The sequence below is a fragment of the Polypterus senegalus genome, chromosome 1 (genome assembly GCF_016835505.1).
Source record: "Polypterus senegalus isolate Bchr_013 chromosome 1, ASM1683550v1, whole genome shotgun sequence".
Classification (NCBI taxonomy): domain Eukaryota; kingdom Metazoa; phylum Chordata; class Cladistia; order Polypteriformes; family Polypteridae; genus Polypterus; species Polypterus senegalus.
In genome coordinates, this window is record NC_053154.1 from 33,083,090 (window position 1) to 33,106,878 (window position 23,789).

Consider the following 23,789-nt stretch of genomic DNA (forward strand, 5'->3'; position numbering starts at 1 on the left):
ATTCCATGCACATGAATGAATAGCGAAGAGCAAACAACATCTAAAATGGCACTGACATGATGGCATCTAGTGAGAAACCAAAACAAATGCACAATGCAAAATACTCCATGGACAATGTTTTGTGTATTATCGCCGAATTAGACTCTGACTTGTCAGACTCCAATTTTGACGCAAGTGATCTGGAGATGGAGATTGGAAATGAAAGCGAGGTACCAGCATCATCTGCTCAGTCCCTAGCCGATTGTGATGCTGAATACATTTGTGTAGCTTATGCACCTACAGCAAAGTATGTCTGGGAGGACCGCTACTTAGGATGTCAAGAGGTATAAACCAGATTGTCATACTGCAACTACCACCATCACCAACCTGCCGTCCAAAGACAGCAAGGCAGACAGCCCGCCGTACATTCCGGCTGGCTACTTCCGAACTGGAACCAAGAGCAACCACACTGCACAGTAATGGATGTTTTATGGTGATTTATGTGTGAAATCAATGGTTTGTGTGCTTTTCAGAAAACAGATTTTTGGAAAAAATATTCAGCCCTCAAAGAGTTAATAAGAGCTTTTACTGTCAACATAGAAGAGACACGGTGGGAGCAGCCTTTTGCCTCACATTGCAAATATACATGTCTCAGTTTTTGAAAAACGATTTCTTCACTCTTCAAACAATCCATTTGTTCATCATATACTGTAGTGTTTTGACTTTGTTATACTGATGATATATTTCCGATTTGGAAGGGTACTTTAGATAACTTAACAGTGTTTTCACATAGTGTTAATACAGGTAAATGGAATTCTAATTCATCTTTTACTCTAAATTATAACGTAGATTCTCTCTCCTTTCTTCACATTACTGTTTACGTTCGTAATGACGTCTTTCAATTTTCCTTATAAAGGAAACATACTAACCACAATATGCTTTTATATGCCTCTAGCTTTCATCCTAGGTCTTTGGCTAATAATTTAACTGTGTCTAAGCTTTTTCGTATCCACTGAATTTTTTCCAAACAATATGATTTTAGATATATGGTAATTTCTTACAAAGGAGTTACTCTAAAATGTTAAAACTGCATTTAAACGTGCATGTTTTATGTTTGCATTTTTCAATTGTTTCCTTCGTGGTAAATATATATCGGGATAATTTTTTTTGATTGACACGATACTATACTGCTATGTGACTTTCATGGTATCTCATTACTATTTTTTGGAAGCATTTTTCCCCACTTCTTTTTGTATGCATTTCTTTGTGGTTTTTCATTATAATACAGTAATCCCTCGCTATATCGCGCTTTGACTTTCGCAGTTTCGCTCTATCGCGAATTTTATTTGAAAGCATAACTAAATATATAATAGCGGATTTTTCGCTGCTTCGCGGGTTCTGCGGACAATGTGTCTTTTTACTTCCTGTACATGCTTCCTCAGTTGGTTTGCCCAGTTGATTTCATACAAGGGACGCTATTGGCGGATTACTGAGAAGCTAACCAATCAGAGCACGCAGTTAAGTTCTCCTGACTGACAAGCTAACCAATCAGAGCAGCAGTTAAGTTCCTGCCTGCTGAATGCAGTGTTAACCAGGAAGTCTCGTCTCGCTCATTCAGCATCAACGTGTTTCTCTGTGTAAAGAGTTGTGCTCTTTTGTGTTTATCTTTGTGCATAGTCAAGCCCTTCATTATGGCTCCAAAACGATCTGCTACTGCTTCAGGGGCCATGCCCAAGCACATACGGAAGATGTTAACGATTGCCGAAAAGGTAAACGTTTTGGATTTGTTGAAGGCTACGATTCTTTTTATTTAAAAAGTAGGAAAGGAATATAAGATCTACGGCCGCAGTGTCCTTTTAACCAGGGTGCAAAACAAGTTGTAAGTGGATGTAATAAGGCAGTAGTCTGGATGGAATCTGCTTTAGGGATTTGGATTGAAGACTGTCAGAAGAAGAACAACGGCAGTGCTACACAATCGCCTGAAGTGGCTCCTTTAAGGGCTGTAACGCTCTCCTTTGTTGTGCAATAAAATAAAACTCATTGTTATAGGACAAGTCATCGTGTCATTGTTGGTGAGTAACCATAATTAATTTTCTACTTACAGTACTTAGTACATGTACGTACGCGTTTAGTGTCACTGTACACACACTTTTACTGTATACTATTTTTGTTGCATTGTACGTATTTATTGCTGGTGGCATGTCTATCGTAATGGCTGTAACATGTGATATCGGAGACACTCAATATCTTTAAAATAATATTTAGGTTTTACTGTATATAAACAGTGTATTTATATACATAATTTCAATGAATCTTACCTAATATCTAAGAGAATACAAAGGGATTATGCTGTATAACTCTGCGGGAATATTTATAAACAGTGTGGGAGAGTTTATAAGGGCTTAAAATATATAAAATAACCATAGAAACATATGGTTTCTACTTGATTTTCACCTATCGCGGGGGGGTCTGGAACGCAACCCCGCGATCGAGGAGGGATTACTGTAGTTATTTTTTCTTACGTGTGTTGAAATGTAAATGATTTGTATATTTAATAATATAAATCTAGCATGATGTTTGGTATATTATATCACCATTATTAACAGGCACTATTCAAAGAAAGATCAAATCTTGATATGTCTACATATGTTAAAAAAACATTTTTTACATGACTGCATGTAACATGCAACTCTAGAAGGATATTTTAAAATCTAAGGAAGAAACAGTGGTACAACCTGATCTAACAATTTCAATAAGTGTAGGTAAGTTCTAGGCACTTTACCATCTCTAAATTAAAGTATACAAAAACCCCTGTCAATATATATTAGTCTCTCACTAAAGGAACGTTATTATAAAAAAACCTACTGTAAAGACACTGAAATTGATATGTATTTTTCATACTATGAAATGTTTCCTAAACACTGCCAGAATAACAGAGGAAGCAAATCTGGCTTGCACACAGACAGATAATGGCCCAGTAATAAAGAGTGCTTTGTAAAAATAGCAGCACTCGCTGAATGCAGTGGCTACATGTTGAAGTGCAAGGTACATACAAATTGCCTATACTTTTTTGCTCACTCACAATAGAGTTCCAAATGGCTACTGGAAGCAACATCAACATAAAAACTGTGTGCCGTGAGCTTCTATGGCCAAGTAGTTGGACATAAGATCACTATGTGCAATGCTAAGTATCAGATGGAGTCATGTAAAGCATTGCAGCTACTGTACTCTGGAGCAGTGGAAACATATTCTCTGTAGTGAAGAATCAAGCTTCACTATCTGGCAGTCTGATGGACAAATCTAGATTTGGCAGGTGCAAGGAGAATGCTATCTACTGTAAAGATTAGTGGGAGAGGAATAATAGCCTCTTGGTTAAAGTGAGCAGTACTGTTAAAGATGCAGCATAGATAAGACATTTAACAATATTGTGCAGAGGGAGGAGAAGAGGGCACAAATTGGTCCCCAATTTACATTGAAGGGAGGGACAGATGATTGCCCTGTGATTTAGGGAAATGGAAGAAGAGTGAGAGAGATCAGTGTTGGAAAGGAATAAAATAAACAGACAATGTTTCACAATCGTACCTCAAATGATGATGAAAGGAAGGTGCGGAACCAGTAACAGAAGAAGAATTATGGTATTTCATTTCTCAATCCAACTGTTTAGCGGCATTACTTTTAGTGGCTTCTATTTAACTAGGAAGTCTGTCTAGTAGGACTTAATAGTATTTCTGTTTTTCCTAATTACTTTCTTTTATCACACCAATGGACTGCATATTTCGAAAATGATTATATTATTTTTGAGGAAGGAACATAATTTAAAAAACAATAGTCCTTGTTATTTGCACCCAGAAAAACTTGCCAGAGTGCCCATGTGGTTCGGCTCATGAACTACAAAATGCCTGGTAGTTTCATACGTGCTGGTTCTAGGGTACAGGGCATCACATGTAAATACTTACCTTATAACTTACTGTAAAATAATATAGCTATCCACACTAAACAGACAGCTGATTTTCTCTCTCATCAACAACAATGGAAAATAACCAGCAGCACACAAAGGCAGAAACCAGCCCTGGACAGATTAGGTTTGACTGTTTTTCCCATCCTTACCACTTGCATCACACAAAGAAAAGCAACATTGTTTACTTCATAATGCCTTAAAAGAAACTGCTCACCTCCAGCAGATATTGAGAAGTGCTTTTTGCCTTTGGAACCTTACACATCTATATACTCTGCTGATTTGATCATTTTGCAGTGTTCTTTAGTATAGAAATTTCACTTTTAATAGTTTTCTAAAGGTAAATCTCATCTTGACTCGGACATAAACTAATGATAAAATCCTACATATATATCTGCATATGTATGAATGTTCTTAGAGTTACCTGCCATGCTTTTTTGCAGTAATAACAACATGTTGCTTTTCCCCATTAGAGCAACAAAGATGACAATGAACATGTCTTGCTCTTCGCAGTACTGGCTGCACAATTCTTGGCCAGTGACTCGTGTTGTCTGCTGGTCCACGCTGAAGAATTACAAATGAGAACTTTTCCAGCTTATTTTCAGAGTTCTTAAACAAAAAACAAACTTAACATTAGTAGACTAATACCTGCTTAAACTGGAAAAAAGACTCATCCTAATTGTTTTTTACATTTACAGAACAATTACATCTGAAAACTGTAATACTATATGTAGGGCTAAATGTTTCATTTTAAAAAATTACTTTTTGCTTCACTATACCAGTATCTTAAATGTAGAATTAAACATTAGGAATTAAAATAATAAAACTCCAAATTCCTTGACCAACAGTTAAAAAAGAATCAGTCAGAATACATCACAGCATTATTTGTAACATACTTACCGAATTTATGCTCAGTGGACGATAGGATTGTGCAAAGTTACAGGGTACAGCAACTTTTCCTACCAGCTTGGGGCAAGACAGAGCATGGGGACACTTTATATAAAAAAAAACAAAAAAAAAAAAAACAAGGGAATAACATTACAAAATAATGAGATGCATGTAAGAGGCCAACGGGCAGCAAGTGAATGCAAGAATACTTACTGGAGCAAAAACAGAGACATCCCAGTGTTCCTTGGTTAGCCTATCTTCTTCCTGTAACTAGTTTAAAACATATTCTCTACTTAAGGACAATTATAATTTGTTTATTCATATGTATAACACTGTAATATTTCATTACTTTAATTTTTGACACTGCACAGCACATTAGAAATTAAATACAATATCAAAGTCTGTACAGACATTCAAGCAGCAGTGTAAAAGTTTTACTGCAAGACTTGTTTGAGAAATATTTTAACTGTCCCACTGACAGAAAAATAAGCTATATTTTATATTGCATTCTGGTGATTGAAATGTGCAAATTAGATTCTTAAAAAAGACTGATGCATTGAAAATGCCAGGGTCTCCTTAAATTTTTCCCCTAGTGGCTGCTTGTGTTGTGACCAAGAGATCACATATATCCTATGGCTGAAAATACACAATCCTCTACTACCAAAACTGGTGCCAAATAAATGTCAAGCACAAAAAACTAAGAAACAGTCACTGGATAGAAAAACAATAATTATATTCACTTTTACTGCATTCTAAGCAGATTGTTAGCTTAATAAATATTGTAAATGTAAAGTTTTGCACTTCAGTTTCAATCTGCAGCTATGAAGCTTTTTATATGCATATTTTTAAGACTCAAAGAAACATATGACAGGTGTATTTTCTGTTTAGTGGTATTTAGCAGATTTCTAATAATAAACTGTTCTGGATAATTTAATTGTTGGCATTTGAAAACAAGGTCTAGTAAAAGATATTTTTTTACTTTGCCACAACTCAACCTGTTTAGTACTAGGATTTTATGGTGAATCCTACAGCTATAAACAGTTATATTCACAACATAAATGTAAATGTATAAATTCTAAGAGTTTCTTAGACAGTATATTCAACCTTAGACCTCAGACCTATACTTGTATTAGCTTAGTTTAACTGTATTAGCTTAGTTTAACTGTATTGTTTCTCACAACAGGAACACCATAACAGTTCCTTAAATCCCCAATGCAATAATGCACAAATAATAAAACACATTTTTCACAACTCTAGACAGATTTCTCATTGTGTTGGTACAATTTTCATTAGTCTATGGGAAGGTAGTAAGAATAGTTCACCAGTCAGCTCTATTCATTACTCTCTTTATTTTCTTATCTCGACAGTCGGTCATTGTGTTAATCACTGCACTTAAAACATTTTATACAAGTAAAATTTGTGCATCCATAAAGGACAAGGTTAGTAAGAAGTAAGACTACATGTTTAGCCAATTCACCAGTAAAGTTTTCCTTCTTTTAAAAAGTGAATTACATTTACTTATTTGTTAAATGCCTTTCACCAAGGCAAATTACAATGTTGGAGATACAATTCTTTCTTTTGTTTTTCCAGTTGAAGCACAGGCATCTCAGGGTTTGAAATCAAAAGCCTTAACCACTACACCACACTGCTGGATACCACAAAGCAGGAACCTTATAGGACGTAGGGCCAGCACTGAGGTGATTAAAGCAATGTGTATTGTATTATTTGAGCAACTTGTTATTCACTATGTTTCAGTCACTGTGCTCTATAACACAATCTTCTTAGGTTTAGGGGATAACTCTCAATATGGGAGGGGAGTTGTAAAATCTGACCGTCCAAATAATGTGATTATTTGAGGAAGATGCTCATTTTCGCCAATCCAATTGTGCAAGAGAATAGTCTGAAACAACCATCAGATGTTGATGCCATTTCTGCCACCTTACTCTCAACCTCCAAGACTCAACTGCAGAATTCTTTTCAGTGTGGAGGTGGAAAGTACACAACCACAAGCTCCATGACTACATGTTGTTACTGTAGGCAATGTACACTGGTGATGAGAACATTATGGCTGAGGCTTTCTTGGACTAGGTGCAGAATTTTCCATCCCACCTTGCCTGTACTTATATTTTTGCTTTTCCTATTGTGGTTACATTCTTATTTTCACTTTCTCTCATTTTCATGTATTTTTTTCACTACTATCACCATGTTTGTCCCCAGTTAATTTTTGACATACACAGAACTATATGAGTATTTTAATAGTGTTCTGTCGGATTTGTGTCTGAATTTTTTATATTTTTCACATTTATACTGACTGCAGTACTTTATACACAGACAGTATGTCTCTGATGAAAAGAATTACTATTTTTTTTACACAAGTATTAATTAAATGAAAAAAGAATTATGTGCATTTGGTAAATGAAATGAGGTGGTTTACCAACTTTGAATGTTTTGAATGCATGTGATTAATGCTTGGATTGCTTAATGGTTCTTTTCGCAGGTACTTTACAGCTGTGACAAATGCTTTAACTGTTTTGAGAACTGCATGTAGAGTTCTGAGAATGGTGATTTTAGTGTGAAAAAAGCATTAAAGGGATAGACAAAAACTAATAATATATTTATGCTAAAACAGAAGTATATCTTAATAAAACAGAGAGAATTGAATGAATGCAGTAGGCAAACTAGCTCTAACCTTTAATATGGTATTTCTAGCTTCCATGAGAACTTGGTGCCCTTCTTTTGTACCATTTTCAATAAGGACCTACAAAAAATATATATATTAATATGATTTATGCAAATTCAGTATCATATATTTACATTTTACAGCACAATTTTAATTTAGCATGATCCAACTCTTTATTTCAGTAATCCATCTCTATGAACAACTAATCAATTTCAGAAACATGGTAGCAATGGCTGTAGCAAAAGAACCCAACCCAGTGAACTTCTGCTGATGCCTCTTTTTCCTCACTTGAATCATTACTCTCACTCTGTGTACAATTTCTATTTTTCTCTAGTTGACATTGCCCCTCAACATTTAATAAAAAATACAATTTTATTGTTCTAATCCTGTACATATTCATTCAAGCGTTTTGCAACAAGAACAAATGTACTGCAGTGCACTGTAAAATAAATGTTGCATGGAAAGGTGATTTCATTTTGACTATTCTAAATGACTAATGAAGTCATTTGCTTTGAAAAATCAGCCAATCTCAAAAAGTAGCCAATTGATTGGAGCACCACTAATTTCTACAAATTCACCTTGTAGGCTTAAGCAATTCATTGAAATAATTTTATGATTAAAGATCACTTTTATTAGTTTTCTTTTTTATTAACACATAAAATGAATGAAATTCCATTAACATAAAACGAACTTATTCTCATCTGAAATAATCTAAAGAATTAAAGAAAAAAGATATGAGTGCATATTCAGTGAGCAGGCTTATTCGGACTGGGGCTTGATAAGAATGTTCTGTACGCATGGATCTGCATCATGCTCACTTCTTGCTGGCATCAAAGGGGAATGTGTAGAAAGGAGAAAGGCACTTGTATGTGAAAGTGTGGACGTATACTCTATGAATGAACAATAAAAAACTGAGATTACAGACAGATTATAAAAATGATCCAGTGTATGTACAGTTTCTTTGAGAGAGAATAACAAATGTAAAATGAAGACAACAAACTGGCTTAATGAAAATAATTTGTGCAATGAACAGTGAATTGAGCACGTGAAGCAAAAGGTGGGTAATGGTTAGAAATACTGAAAAAGGTAGATGTGATGAAGTCAATAGGAAGATTAAAAAGACTCAGGCAAAGACTTATTGCTTACAAAGGAATATAAAGAAGCATAAAACGGAATCAAGTAAAACTGAATTACAGCAAAATAATAGTATAAGTGTGGTACTCCAGATGACTCTCCTATATTTTCCATGAAATTGCTTAGAATATTTTCAGCATCTTAATGTTAAAACGGACGGACATTGGCTTGGATAATCTAAGAAGGGAAAGTTATATTCTATGTTGCAGTTTTGGGGACTCACCAGAAAAGACTGTGTTTTCCTCCAAAGAGTTTGAATAGTGGAAATTCGATCACTGGCACTAGGCAGTTCAATAAGAGAGAAGGCAGACACCACCAAGTCAAATTGAACCTGCAAGGAAGAAAAAAGATTTACAACTTTATAATAAATGCAATGCCTATCAATGCGATGTATCATTTTAAAAGAATTTATCCCCTTAGTTCTTTTCAAATTAAACAAAGTGTTAGACTATAAAGTGTTTACTGTTTAGTTTAAATAGGATATTCAATTTGTCAAAACAGAAATTATGCCTGTGTAAAAAATAAAAGATGCTACAGTAAAGAATACAGTTTTCATCTTGACATCTTCCTGCTTTATAAGCTCATCAGTGGCCATAGATAACACATGGACTCATTATGATTCTGAACTATAGGGGACTGCAGTGCTTCTAATTCTTGCTTACACAGTTAACTGTGTTCAATTTGGCACAAAGAATATGTGTAGACAGAAGATAGAACATTAGTCCAATAAATTCCTAATCTGTGCAAGAGTATTGCACATCAAATAAAAGAAATGTCCACAACTATAAGACTGCTTTGATAAAAATTTCTTGGTCATAATTAATAACTTCTTGGTAATAATAATACAATTATGCAATAGACTTAACTAAATCACCATGACATCAGAAAAATTAAGTGCAAGAAGCATTAATAATGTTAAAAAGCAAACATAAATTGTCAAGAGCTTAGATTTTTAGTTGTGTGATGAGATTGACTAAATTAAACTTTAAAATATATAAGATAAGGAAACAAATTACCCAAGCAATGCAGCATCTCTTCACTGATTTTTCCAAAATGCTGAATTAACAAATCAATTCTTTCTTATTAGAAACTTTTCTCTAAACCTCCTGATGACCAAGCCCTCAAGGAATTATTTAACATTTTTCTTGTATTGGAGGCTAAACTCACAAACAACAAATCCAAAATAACATGAGTGTAACCTACCCTAGGAAAACAACAATTGTTTACATGAACATTAGTGAGATGGATATGAGGGGAAAAAAATCCAAGAATGTCCAAAAACTGTTTTCTACTGTGAGGCACAGTAGTGGGTCAGATGATCGGCCAAGTGTTACTAAAAGGAAAGTATACTTTCTCCAATTACAAGTTGTGACAAGTTAGTGCTTAACGTGGCAAACAGACAGAGACCAGCCTATGAAGTTAAATACACTGAGCAATCTTTGATAGGGAGAGCTTGATTAGTCAATTAGATTGCTCAATATATTTCAACTTCCTATGCAATTTGATGGTGCAGCTTTTTAGCTACCCTGGCCCAGCCACTGTCAGTGTGGTGTTTGCATGTTTTTCCAGTATATGCATTTTTTCCTTCCTCAATATTTTATATTCCAAAGACTTAGTAAAGAAAAAAATCGAAGACTCCAAAATGGGCACAGTATGAGTGAGTATGGTAGTGTGCAAAAGTGTGCTTTGTGATATTCTGTCCACTTCTGTAAGACAAGCACCACCCAACTAAAACAGAGTTGGAAATTTCAATAACTGATTGATTTGATCCTTGTCATCTGTGCCGTTTTAATAAATTCACTATAATATTTCTAAAGGTTTAACATATTATGGTAATTATAAAAAACAGACAGCATAATGTTCTTTCTAGTGGGACATGTTTTAATAATAAAAAAAAAAACACTATCACTATTAAATGTTAAACTATTAAATGATTTGAACAACTACAAAGGCAAACATATAACAAACATTACCTTTGGTGACACAGGCAGAAATTGTCTAAAATATACACCCTTGATATGAGGCTCTTGGGATTCACAGCCACCTAACAAAATATCAAAATCAAAATTAAGTTTCCAATACAATACAATGCAATACAATATTTACGTTTCTTGTTTAACCTCTTATGAAACCCATCCACAAAAACGGCTTCATAGTTTCACAGATAGAAGAGGCTTCTTTAATTTTGATTCCTTCATTTTTTTTTAATTTCCCCTTCTGGTTTGGTTTGCATAGTTATCATGAGTAAAAATGCTACATTTACAGTGACATGCAAAATTTTGGACAATCTTGTCTAAAATATCTGTTACTGGGAATAGTTTAGCGAGTAGAAGTTGAACTGATCACCAAAAGACAAAGTTAAAGATGACAGATTTCTTTCTCAGCATTTTATGCAAGATTAGCTTACTGTTTTTGTCTTGTACAATTGTACAGTAAAAATAGGAAATGAGCACTATGCAAACGTTTGGGCACCCCAAGATATTTTAGGTCTCAGATAACTTTTCCCAAGGTCTCAAATTTTAATTATCTCTTTAGGGCTATGGCTTGTTCACAGTCATCGTTAGGAAACTCCAGATGATGCAAATAGCAAAGCTGTACAAACTCTCCGACTCCTCAAACCTTGTCCCAACAATCAGCAGTCATGGGCTTCTCTAAGCAGCTTGCACAGAAATCAGTAGAAGGCTACAACATAGCAAACTGTTATCAGGTAGCAGTTTCCTCAGTTTGTAATGTTATTAAGAAATGGCAGTTAAAAAGGAACAGTGGAAGTGAAGGTCTTGAAGACCAAGAACACTTTCTGAAAGAGCTGCTCGTTGGATTGTTAGAAAGGCATATAAAAACCCCTGTTTGACTGCAAAAGACTTTCAGGAAGATTTAATAGACTCTGGAGTGGTGGTGTACTAGCTGTACTACCATACCATGGCACCGGAACAAATAGGGCCTTCATGGTAGCGTCAGCAGGAGAAAACCTGTCCTGCGTCCTAGCCACAAAATTCCTGAAGTTTGCAAATGAACATCTAAACAAGTATTTTGGAAACAAGTCCAAATGAAGTCAAAATAGAACTTTTTGGCCACAATGCATCAAGGTATGTTAGGAGAAAAAAGGGTGGTGAATTCAAGGAAAAGAACATCTCTCCAACTATTAACCATGGGTGGATTGATCATGCTTTGCATGTCACCAGTAGAGGGAGGAATGGATTCAAATAAATACCAGAAAATTCTGGAAGTAAACATCACACCATCTATAAAAATCTTGAAAGTTAAAAAGAGGATGGGTCCTACAACAAGATAATGATCCAAAACACACATCAAAATCTGCAAGATGACGGATTTGCCATTGCCCTCACTGTCCCTCAACCTAAACATCATTGAAAATCTGTGGGCAGATCTCAGAAGAGCAGTGTATGCAAGATGCCTCAAGAATCTTGCAGAATTAGATGCCTTTTGCAGAAACGAATGGATGAAGATACCCCAAGAAAGAACTGAAAGACTCATCTGGCTACAAAAAGCGTTTACAAACAGTCATACTTGCTAAAGGGAATATTACCAAGTACCGACCATGCCAGGTGCCCAACTTTTACTTCAGGCCCTTTTCATTTTTTTTTTGCTATTTTGTACCGGTGAATGCTGGAAATAAAAATGTAATCCTGCTTAGAATATTAAAGAAATGCATCATCTTTAACTCAATACCTTTTGGTGATCAGTTCATCTTCAGCTTACTTAACAACTCAATGTAACAGAAATTTTAAGTAAGGGTGCCAAAACGTTTGCATGTCACTGTATAAAAGCACAGCATTAATAATGGGTCACTTGTTTCAACTTTTTTTTCCTTTTTAAATTATTTGACTGCCCCAGTAAATTGCTTTTGATAAATAGTATCTCAAGGCATTCTTGGAGGATTCTTTGATGGCAACTTATTATAAACTAAACCAAAAAAAAAAAAGAGTAATTTAGTATTATGTATTATGACCGTAGACATTTTACTTGCAAGGCCACAGTGGCCTGCTTTTTGCTAGGTTTTGCTCAGGTAAGCTATAATGAACCTTTTTTGAACTCTGTAACTTTACTTACATGTTTCATACATGGGGACCCGGTTCCTATGTTCCATGTATGATCATGCAATTGCATATTCACAGAAACAGCTATTCCATGGCAACAAAACAGTTAAAAACAGGCATTTGTTTTATTGTTAAAAAAAACAATAAAAAAAACTTCAGATCTGTATTGGTACCTGTACACACAACTGTGATGAAAGTGTAAATAGCACTTGCCATATTAAAATTAGCCATGATCATGAATTTGGCAATTTCTTAAATTCAAGTTAGATTTTCCTGAATACAAAACAAGAAGCACAACTATGTTCTAGTATTTCTATGTCAGTTCCCCTTAGTTTATAGTAGGCCACTTTGTGTGTATAGAAGGATGTAGAGTTAACATTTACCCAATGAAATCACGGAGAAAAGATTGAATTGAAAGAAAATAAAGAGACCAGGGTTCGCTTCTTGGGTCCTCCCTGTGTGGAGTTTGCATGTTCTCCCCGTGTCTGCATGGGTTTCCTCTGGGTGCTCCGGTTTCCTCCCACAGTCCAATGACATGCAGGTTAGGTGGATTGGCAATTCTAAATTGTCCCTAGTGTGTGCTTGGTGAGTGGGTGTGGGTGTGCCCTGCAGTGAGTTGGCGCCCTGCCTGGGATTGGTTTCTGCCTTGCACCCTGTGTTAGCTGGGCTTGGCTCCAGCAGACCCCCCGTGACCCTGTGTTTGGATTCAGCAGGTTGGAAAATGGATGGATGGATGCTTAACTTTAATTAGATAGTGGCAAGTAATGAAAAATCCTTTATAAAACGGCAAAATCTTTGAGATCATTAGCTATACTAGCTTCCAGTTAAGAGGAAATTTTGGGCATAAGGTCATAAATTCTAAGTCTTCCTTTACCTTACATGACTTACCAATTCTCAAAAACCAAAGCAAACATGGCATTTATAAACCTACCTATCATTTTAAAAATATCCAGATCCTGATCTTTTTGTCCCATATAAACATGAATGAATGCAGCAAGTTCTTGATCTCTTGCTCACTAGTTACCATTCATATTCCCATTATATAATAAACCAGTTTCTTTTCAAGTTCTTAATTATTTATATTATTTTAACAAATTGCCATGTTTAGCTAACATTAATAGCTAGAAGGGGAACTTATTTCAGTTCCTTTTCTCCTTTGACAGAGTAATATTGGTTCTAATTTTTTATGTTAGTATTGGTCATTTTGTATTAATATATAATTTTCAATTGCTAATTATTGGATACTACTCTATTGAACGTATTTTAAAAATGTTACATTTAAAAAAATTGAAAAAGAATTGGTCAGAGACCCTCCACCACTAACACATATTACATACAGAACAGTATTTGAATAGTTGCATAGTACTTCTGATATATTCAATTGAACAATGGCACTATAACTGAAGCCATCTGACTAAGACAATTTCCCAGGCAAAGCCGAGTAACGCAGTTAGTCTGTAATAAAATGATTATTTCTAGTTTCCTTCCATTATCACAAGGATGCCTCATAGACACAGAGGGCATCTTTTATTGAATAAAAACATTTGCTCCTTCAAAGTGGACTTTGAGGTAAGTTTTAAAGCTTTTTGTATCACTTATGGATGCTGGGGTTCCATAAGACCTCACTGTAAGGTGCAAGGACAAAGTATTTTTAGGATTTATATATATATATAAAAAAAAAAGAAAGCAAAAAAGCTTCATTTTAAAATACATTTTTATGTGACAAATTAATATATACTAAGATTGTGAAAAAATAACTGACTGGAATATAATAAACTTATCCTTTAAGGCTAACAAACATATATTGACCTACTGATAAGGTATACGCTTTACCTTTACTTAATGACAAATATCATTTGATGACCATTTATTAAGTGTTTTTTATTTTCTTTCTTATCTTGGTGTTCTGCAGTGATAATTGATTTCACATTTTAAGCTTTGGAATGGGTGTGTCCTTGTGTTTGTTTTTTTCAATGTTTATTTGTACTGAGATGCACTATGGTGAATATGTAGCTAAGCTGGGTGGCTGACCGAAGAACACTGAAATCTGGGGTTATGCACCAAACTTAGTATAACAAACGACAAATATATGTGTGCATATATCATATTATGTATGCATACAGACAACTCTAGAAATACTGGCACCATTTATGAAGAATTGCAAAAATCAATATATAAAAGAGACCACACTTGCAATGACTTATATTTTGTGCTTAAACAACTGGGTAAGCCTCATGCTTTTATTGTCAAACAGACTTTTGGAACAAAATAAAGTCTTCCTTTAATAACACAAAGGCAGATTCCATAAATATTAGCACCCCAAATGTCAGTATTTGGTGGAGCCTCCTCTGGTGAGAATGACAGCACTCAGCCTTTTTCTGTAGTGTATAAAAAGGCTGGAAAACAATTGTGGAGGAATCCTAGACCACTCTTCCATGCAGAACATTGCCAGCTCTTGGAGATTATTGGGTTTTCTCTTGTGAACTGCTATCTTCAATTGAGACCACAGATTTTCAATTGGATTTAAATCTAGAGACTAAGATGGCCATTGCAAATCCCGATTGTGTGTTTCTGCAACCAGTTCTTTGTTGATTTTGATGTGTACTTCAGATCATTGACTTATTGGGAGACATGATAATTACCGTTTTATCCTTCTCACAATGGCAACCAGATTTTCTACTAAAATATTCTGGTATTTAATGGAATTCATTATGCCACTGACCTTAAAAAAAGCCCAATGACCACTGGCAGCAAAACAGCCCCAAAGCATTACAGAGCCACCACCATATTTTAGCGTGGGTATAAAGTACCCTGCTTTGTGTACAGTACCCTTTTATCATCAAACATGGCAATGATGTGCACAGCCAAAAAGCTCGATTTTTGTCTCACCTGACCACAATATATGACTCCAGTAGGATCTCCAATGTTGCTTAGAAAAGTTGAGATGTTGGGATTTGTGTCTTGGACTCAGGAGATGCTTCGTTTGTGCTATTTGTCCATAAAGCTTCTGGTAATGGAGATGTTATCTCACAGTTTACATAGAAACAGTGAACCCCAAGATTCAGCTAAACTTTGAACTTGTGAAACTGTGATCTTTGGTATCCTCTTTGCCTCTCTTAGCATCCACCTCACTGTGCATAGGGGCAATATACAGATGTGCCCCCTTCCTGGCATATTTTCAACAGTTCCATACTTTTCAAACTTGTTAATTATGGTGCCGACTGTGCTTATTGGTAATTTCAACTAAATGCCTATTTTTTGGTAACCATTCTCTAATCTATGCAGCTCAACAACTTTTTTTCTCTCATAAGAGTTGAGAGCTCTTTGGTTTTTGATGGACAACAAATTACCTGTGTGTTACCACATATGAAACAGGAAATGTCCACAGACAACAGTTCCTAGATACCAAAAGTTCATAGACACTAAAAGAAACATCAAGAAACATTTTTTCCCCTAAAGATGCAAATTTATTTGGTCTTATTTATGGTATTCTTCAAGGGTGCCAACAATTTTGCCACAAACGTTTTTGACAAGATAAATTATTCTGAAGATATAACAACATTTTTGCAGATATTGTTTTAATTACTTAAATAATCAACAATTTCTCCAAACATTTGAAGAATATCAGAATCATTGCATGTATTATCTATGTTATAAAATGTTTTTGTTCACTTTTTTGAGGGGTGCCAATATTTCTGGAGTCGATTGTATGTCTATGTATTTTATTGAACTTAGGTTTTGAGTTCAGCTTTGAGGGTTTGTCACTTTTTTCTTGTATGTCACTTTATATATTTATTATACTTTGATTCTAAAGAAAAAACTGAAGTAATTAATCTGAATTCACCAGAAACAAAAAAATGAACTGGAGAGAAACAGCATTTTGTATATTTGATAAAATACAAAATCAAGATGCACTTATGTTGTTGTACTGATTTGTATTACAGATTTTAATGAGAAGTCAAGCAAAACACATTTTATTGGCTAACTAAAAAGAATACAATATGCAAGCTTTTGAAACAACTCAGGCACCTTCTGGCATGAAGAAGGATTATGACAGATTTTAAAAATTAACCTCTCAAAGCAAGTTGAGTATAATGCTATTTTAGCATTTACAGTTTTGTCATAATGTATAAGTTAAAAAATAAATACTAATCGTTTTATAATTAGCAGGTAGCAAATAACACTCAATTTTTATTTTACAACTCTTGTGTACATGGTAAATAGTGCCAAACATATGACTTTAGGAACTTTTAGGCTTAAATATATAGAAATCATCATTATGTTGAGCTCCCAATATACAGCTCCTTTCTTGAGTATTTGAGAAAACTGCAGTTCATATTTCTGTTCTCACACTTTAGAATCGTGTTGCAAAAACTATTGTACTGTTCTTGTACAAAAATGTGTTCAAGGCATTGCCATTTTTCCTCTCATTATTCTATTATCTATGAAGAGAACTCAAGATAGCTTGGATCAATAGATAAAGGCCAAATTAAATAAGTCTTAAATTGAACAAGGAGGGGAGAAAATATTGTTTTCTTTACCTCTTAAAAGGAGGTCTGATAGTTTGTTCATAGCTGCAGAACTGTCCACGCAAACATATTCTTTCATGGTTGAGCCCCACTTGGAATTAACTGCCCTGAAAATATAGGTAAGTTAAAACTGATAAACCAAATAAACAATATATGTGCAAGTATATATTTTTACTTTGCTGGACCCCAGTCAACAGCAAATTATTTCTAGATATCTTACCATGCAACTGTTCCAGTGCCTGATCCAAAGTCTAGCAGAGTTTGGGGTGCAAAGTCAGGAACTCTTTTCTTTATCTGTGAAAAACAGAGAGGGAATACAATTGTCAAAATTCTAATCTTGAAAGATGTACAAAACAGTAAATTGGAAAGAATACCTATTTGACCACATGTGCCAGATATGGGTTCCATGGCTATGCTTTTTCACTTTCACAGAATACAGGATGTGTTTTTCATATATGAATTTATATTAGGGAGTGGTTTTAATGAAGAAACAATGAACCAGAAGTGATGGGAAAAGGCTACAAATGTTTATTTTGGATGCTGTATTTGGGTGCATTAAAATTCAGAAACCCAATGTCTAAACAGTCATTAATGACAACAAATTAAATCTGAAAATTAAAAAGGAACACTTGAATCTCAGCTGATTCATTGTATTTTAACATTTATCACTAATTTGAAAATGGCCAGTATAACTGCCATTTTTAATAAGTTAATCCTTGCTTGACTTTCTATGTAAAATGCCTTTTGACTGTGGATTTTATTAATAAACCAATATCAAATAAACTGTGGTTTTGAAGCATTAACATTAAGCATGACATAAAATTGATATTTTAAGAATTAAAGACTTAAAAAGGAACCACCACAGAATGTTTAAACTAAATCTGGACTCCAGTGCTTTCAAATACCATAAAGTAGTTTTAATTTAACACCAAGAGTTGTAGCTCATTGTTTTCAGAAATGGTTGGAGTCACTTCAATTGGAAATGTAGATTAACCAGAGTAGGAAATATCCTACAGAGTACATGGCCTTGCATAAAAGTCATATATTACTCAAATATCCACAATCAGAATGACAGAGCTTCAATTTCAGTTAATCAAAAAACAATTACTGCCAAGCACAGGAACTTACTGAAAATGGAGCTTCAAGTCAAATATTCACTTTAAAATCTAACATCTGTTTATTTGTGAAATGTGTTATAAAGTGTGGCGCAGTGGTGGCCCTGCTGCCTTGCAGTAAGGAGACCAGAGTTTGTGTTCCTGGTTCTTCCTGTGTGGAGTCTGCATGGGTTTTCTCCCATAGTCCAAAGACATGTAAGTTAGGAGGATTGGTGATGCTAAATTAGCCCTAGTGTGTGGATGGGGTGTGAGTGTCCTGTGATGGACTGGAGCCTTGTCCAAGGTTTGTTCCATGCCAGCTGGGATAGGCTCCAGTACCCCTGTTCAGGACAAAGCAATTCAGACAAAGACTTACTGATGTGTCACAAACATTCCTTTAATGTACAAATTTTGGAGTCAATACAGTGTGGTCTTATTGCTTTCATAAAATATAGTATGAAACTTAACATGCTCCAATTATATGCGACATTAATACAGCAAATCATTATTTCATCTCATCATCAACAACAATTGATCAATAAAAATGACTAGCCTATCCCCCTTTTGCCTGTCAATGTGAAAGCTCCAATAAAAGTAAATTAAACACAGCATACTGCACATGTTCACACTTCAGATTAAACAGCTAGGTGGTATTCTGTGGATTACAAACCATCAACAAAGTGTTTGCTGATATTGAACAAAAAAAATATTTCCAAATAAGTTTAAGTAAGGCTTCTTTGTTCTTTTGTCATTGTTAACCTTTAACTGAAAAAGACTATACTATATGTAAATCTCTGTTTACTAGTATTCCTGCAAAATACGTATGAAAAAGGAGATTTTGTAATATTACAGAACTTGTAAAGGACAACATTTATATAGCTGTCACCTAAACAGAAACTAATGTTGAAACTAGATTAACATTAAACCTAATGTGAAAATAAAGCAACCAATACAAAGCACCTTTTTCAAACTTAATGGTAAATAAAAGAGGCATTTCCATTTAGGCAAATATATCAAAGACAAAGAACACATTATAAGTCTAACAGAACATTGCTGATTTTACATACCTCATGCAAAGCCCTTGACACAGCAGCATATCCCCCATCTAGCCTGGCAGCTGCATAAATCAAACTCAGTTCCTCATTGTACCTGATTTAAATTTAAACAAATGCAATTGAATAAAGCATAACAGTGATATGTTTTCATTGGAATTATAATTATACTATTCCATCACTAGAATTTTTATTTTTCAGGTAAGATGCAAGAGGGAGCCTGGGGGTAATGGCAAACCACATATAGCACCACTTACCTTTACCAACAGGAAGTCTAAGTGACTTAGTGTGTTTATCAGAGTTTAGAGTGCTACAGGAATATACTCTAGTCTCCGATGACCCATCAATGAAAAGGTTTGTACAGAAACATTTAAAGAATTAAAAAAAAGACACATTTCAGAAAATAATATTATTTAAAAATTTGTTATGAGCTATAAAGGTTTGCCTTCTTTTATCTTGCTTGTAATACCATTATTAGTGCATTTGTGGTAGCAACAGACAAAATAAGCATGTGGAACTATGCAGGCGATAGTATCCAACCTGAATGGTCTTTTGGACAGAGTTTCTGCAGCCAAAGATCCTTCTAGTAATTTTATTTTTCTGGCTATTTTATGGATTCTCAAAACATCATTAAATTTTGTTTAAGAATCCTAATCATAATTACGGTAAAATAATTTGGATTTGAATAATTACAAATCCTCTATGCCAAGATTCGTAAAATCTATGAATTTCATGAATACTCCTGGTACATTGATATATTAAATTTCAGACTAGCTCGCAAAACAACAATTAAAAAAAAAAAAAAGATATCATGCCATAACTGGAATATCACTGTTATTCCTCAATTGGAGTATCTTTTGGCATATGTATATGGCAGAATCCACACTTTTTGTATTACAAAATGTGTCAGTTTTCCCACTAACCATGTATATAAGCTGTACTTGTTTCTTTAAGAAATTTACATATACTGTACTTCTGTAAATTTGTAAGGTTTCACTGCTGTAATTGATATATGAACATATCTTAAGATACTATAATAAAAGCCTACCTTCTAATGTGGAACAAAATCATATAAGAATAACATTGATGCAAAAAATAAATAATTTATGTGGATCATTTTTTTCTTACCTGACTGGTTTCCAGTGATAGATTGCTTTCTTCAGGTCTGTCAAAACTTTTTTGCGCATCTTTTCTTCAAAATGCAACTCATCCAAAGGTAAATTTGGCTGATCTTCAAAAAACATAAAATTACACTTTCAGATGCAAATAAGAACTAGTTATTATACTAAAGTAAGGATAGATCTATTAAGTAATTTAGAACTATATACTGCAATATGCCAAAAAATAAGGGAAACAGATATAAGTTTATTGTCAGGACTACCTAGAAGTACATTTTTGCAAAATTAGGTTAATTCTTTTGGTACAAAAAGGTTATAAAATTGTTGCAGACTTCAAAAATTGGTTTATTTAGAACAAAAGAAATTTGACAAACAAATGGAGACCATTCAGTTCCTCGAGCTTGTTTGTTTACTAATAGATAAGCTGTCCCAATATCTCCAGATCATTTCCAACATAAAAAGGCAATCTGTAGTAGTGCCCAGTTCTCCAAATGTAATCAAAGCAATTTAATGCATTCATAATGCAGTAAACACACCCATGAAGAATGAAGCTGCTAGATTAACCGTAAGAAGTACATTCAATTAGAGCACAGGTCATCTATAAATTTAACAGCACTGCACAGCAATTTTGAACTGCCACACAGGTATTACTGTGTCACTTCACAAGGGACAAAGCTAATCGACTTGTTTTGTTGCTTAGCAGTGCTCTGAGCTTTACTAGAGGACTCACCTCTCCACACTGCTCTAAAGAATAAATCCAGTTCGAGTCTGCACATGTTATTCACATTCACTTTTTCTATTTTCATATTCAAATCTAAGCAATGTTTTTATAAAAGAGACACTGGTGTGGAATTTTCCAATATGTGGAGCTCAATAAGTTTCAGATTTTGGAATTTTGGATTAGGGAACTCAACACTTACAACTTAAATGCAACTATAATATATAAAGTCTGTAAGATTATACTTGATGAATAATATTTTATGTTCACTTTACTGCCAATTTTGTACTATTCAGTACTTGGATTGTTCAGACTTTAGATTTACTTTATTTAAAATGTTGCATATATTATATACATAGTACATTTGTATGCATCATTGCCTAAACTAGCTACACACTCTTATTAATAATAAATAGATATCAATTTTTGTACCTTTATCCACATTTTCTTTTCCAGACAAATCTGTACTTTTTGCACGATTCTGAAGCCTCTCTTTTGCTTTTCTCTCAAGTTCCTGAGCTTTCTGCTGAATCACCCAGTCTTCCACTGGACATTTCCTACTCCACAGAAAGTTACACAGAAACTTTGACCGCTCTTCAAGTTGTTTTATTGAGCATTCTGAGAGAAAAAAAAAAGTTTATGTGAGGTTAATTAATCAAAAAAAGATTCTGCACGAGAAACTGTATTATAATCTTTGATAAAAGAATAAAAATATGATACATCTCAAAGATGATAAAAAATAAGCCATAACCAAAACTAACAGGTAATTAAAGTTCAGAACCAACATTTTAAAGACATTCTTGAAGTAGATTTTTGCTAGGAAATTAAACGTTGAACAGTACTGCCATATGCAAGAAAATACACACTGAAATTTGACTGATACATTTTTTACTAACAGCCAATAGGACAGATCATTTTCTACTGAATCTTCTGTCAAATAAGACAGTAAGTAAATAATTTAAAAAATTAAGGAACTGATGATTCATCTACATTTCTTATTTGTGGAATACACAAAACAGGTAGTGTTTTCAGTGATATACTGAAATTCACTGAAAGTGATTGTTAAAGTCTACAAGTTCACCTATCTGGGTCTTTAGCTTCAATTACATTTATTTCACGTTTCTGCAGCAGAAAAACATGTAATCTGAAACCATTTGGCCACTCAGGACATCTCAACTGTAATCATCATGTGGACAATACAAATGATTAAGAGTTGCCACATATTCCAGCATATTTTACACTATGATTAAAACAGCATTTTAAAACTTTGTAGTATAAAGTTAAATTTGCACTTTTCTTTGTCACGGCAAATCAGATATTTTAATGTCAGCTAACATCCTGTGAGCTGAAATATATTCTGTATATTTAACATCAACCGGCAACTCTAGCCAAAGCGAATTCCTTTAGAAACTAAAATCATAAGTTGCTCCGTGGAAAAAAAATGGAAAAACAGGTTCTCTCTTAATGAGGGATCAGACACAACTAAAATCTGGTAAAATCTGGTAACTAAGTTTCTCCCTCCATCAGTACATGTAATAAAAATATTTTCATGTCATAATAACATTATTTACCAATGAATTTGGTGAGGTTTAAACAAATAAAATATCAATATGAATGTACAACATATAACCAATAGTATACATCCTTCCCTACAGCAAATTTAAAAAACACTTAGATATTCATTACATATTAACACAAAGATATTATTTTCATGGATCTCAAAGTTTATTGATAATTACTTTCAATAAATCTGGTAGTTCAGGTCTAAAGTGATATAAGCTATTTTCAGATGGAAGCAGAATGTGCAAAGGGTTGGCGAGACATAATGGACTATTAGAAATCTGAATGGCTTTAGTCATCATTCGGTAAAAGCTGAGTGAGTCCACAGTGGCTTGGTGCTACCCAATGATTTTAGAGGCAGGAACACTTCTTTGTCTTTCAGCTTCCTACCTCTACCTCTGGCAAAAAGACTGCCAAACCAAACTGTGACAAAGATAACCACAACACTTTCAATGCTGAACCTGTAGAAAATGGTCACTGCTTCCAGAGACTTCTGAACTTCATTTAATTTAGAAAGAACAGCCTCTAGTGAGATTTCTTGAGTTTAACAAATGTTGACTTTCATGTTAAGAGTACTGGTGCTATGATGGAACATGAGGTTCTCCATTACCACTGTGATACTGGCCTTTTGATGGACAACAACATCCATGATGTGTTGTTTCACTTAAATGTGAAGAAAACAAAAAGAATTGATGGCCAAATTGTTTACTTGGGAGTGCCATTTGACCAGCTGTGTTACCTTAATTCTGTACGCAAATGTGGACCAATGCTGCAGACTTAGCAAAATCATGTAATTTGGTTTTAGGTTCGAGAAAGTGTTAATAATGTGACACCTTCCTACTAAGGATGCACGGATACCATTTTTTTGACAGCCAGTACCAACATCAAGTACTTCACATTGCAGATGGTCAATGTCAATTTATTTATATAGGACATTTAAAACAACATAGCAATGCTGTGGCCAAAGTGCTTTACAATAACAGAAGAAGAGAAAAACAAAAACAATTAACATTAAAACATAAAT

At 34.3% G+C, this 23,789-nt stretch overlaps 1 protein-coding gene across 3 annotated transcripts in view; it reads right to left on the reverse strand.

Moving 5' to 3' along the window:
* mettl17 (methyltransferase like 17) overlaps window positions 1–23,789 on the reverse strand; it is a 57,151-nt gene that overhangs the window by 28,832 nt on the left and 4,530 nt on the right. For 2 of the 3 annotated variants that reach the window (XM_039745735.1, XM_039745727.1), the window contains exons 3-13: window positions 21,638–21,823; window positions 20,498–20,600; window positions 19,385–19,466; window positions 17,444–17,517; window positions 17,236–17,330; window positions 10,610–10,680; window positions 8,860–8,967; window positions 7,512–7,580; window positions 5,036–5,092; window positions 4,835–4,927; window positions 4,359–4,543 (exon numbers count right to left, since the gene is read on the reverse strand). In XM_039745735.1, the coding sequence (XP_039601669.1) occupies window positions 4,359–4,543; window positions 4,835–4,927; window positions 5,036–5,092; window positions 7,512–7,580; window positions 8,860–8,967; window positions 10,610–10,680; window positions 17,236–17,330; window positions 17,444–17,517; window positions 19,385–19,466; window positions 20,498–20,600; window positions 21,638–21,823 (1,123 nt within the window). The remainder of the gene's footprint in view (window positions 1–4,358; window positions 4,544–4,834; window positions 4,928–5,035; window positions 5,093–7,511; window positions 7,581–8,859; window positions 8,968–10,609; window positions 10,681–17,235; window positions 17,331–17,443; window positions 17,518–19,384; window positions 19,467–20,497; window positions 20,601–21,637; window positions 21,824–23,789) is intronic. The other variant, XM_039745744.1, reaches the window with a different exon arrangement.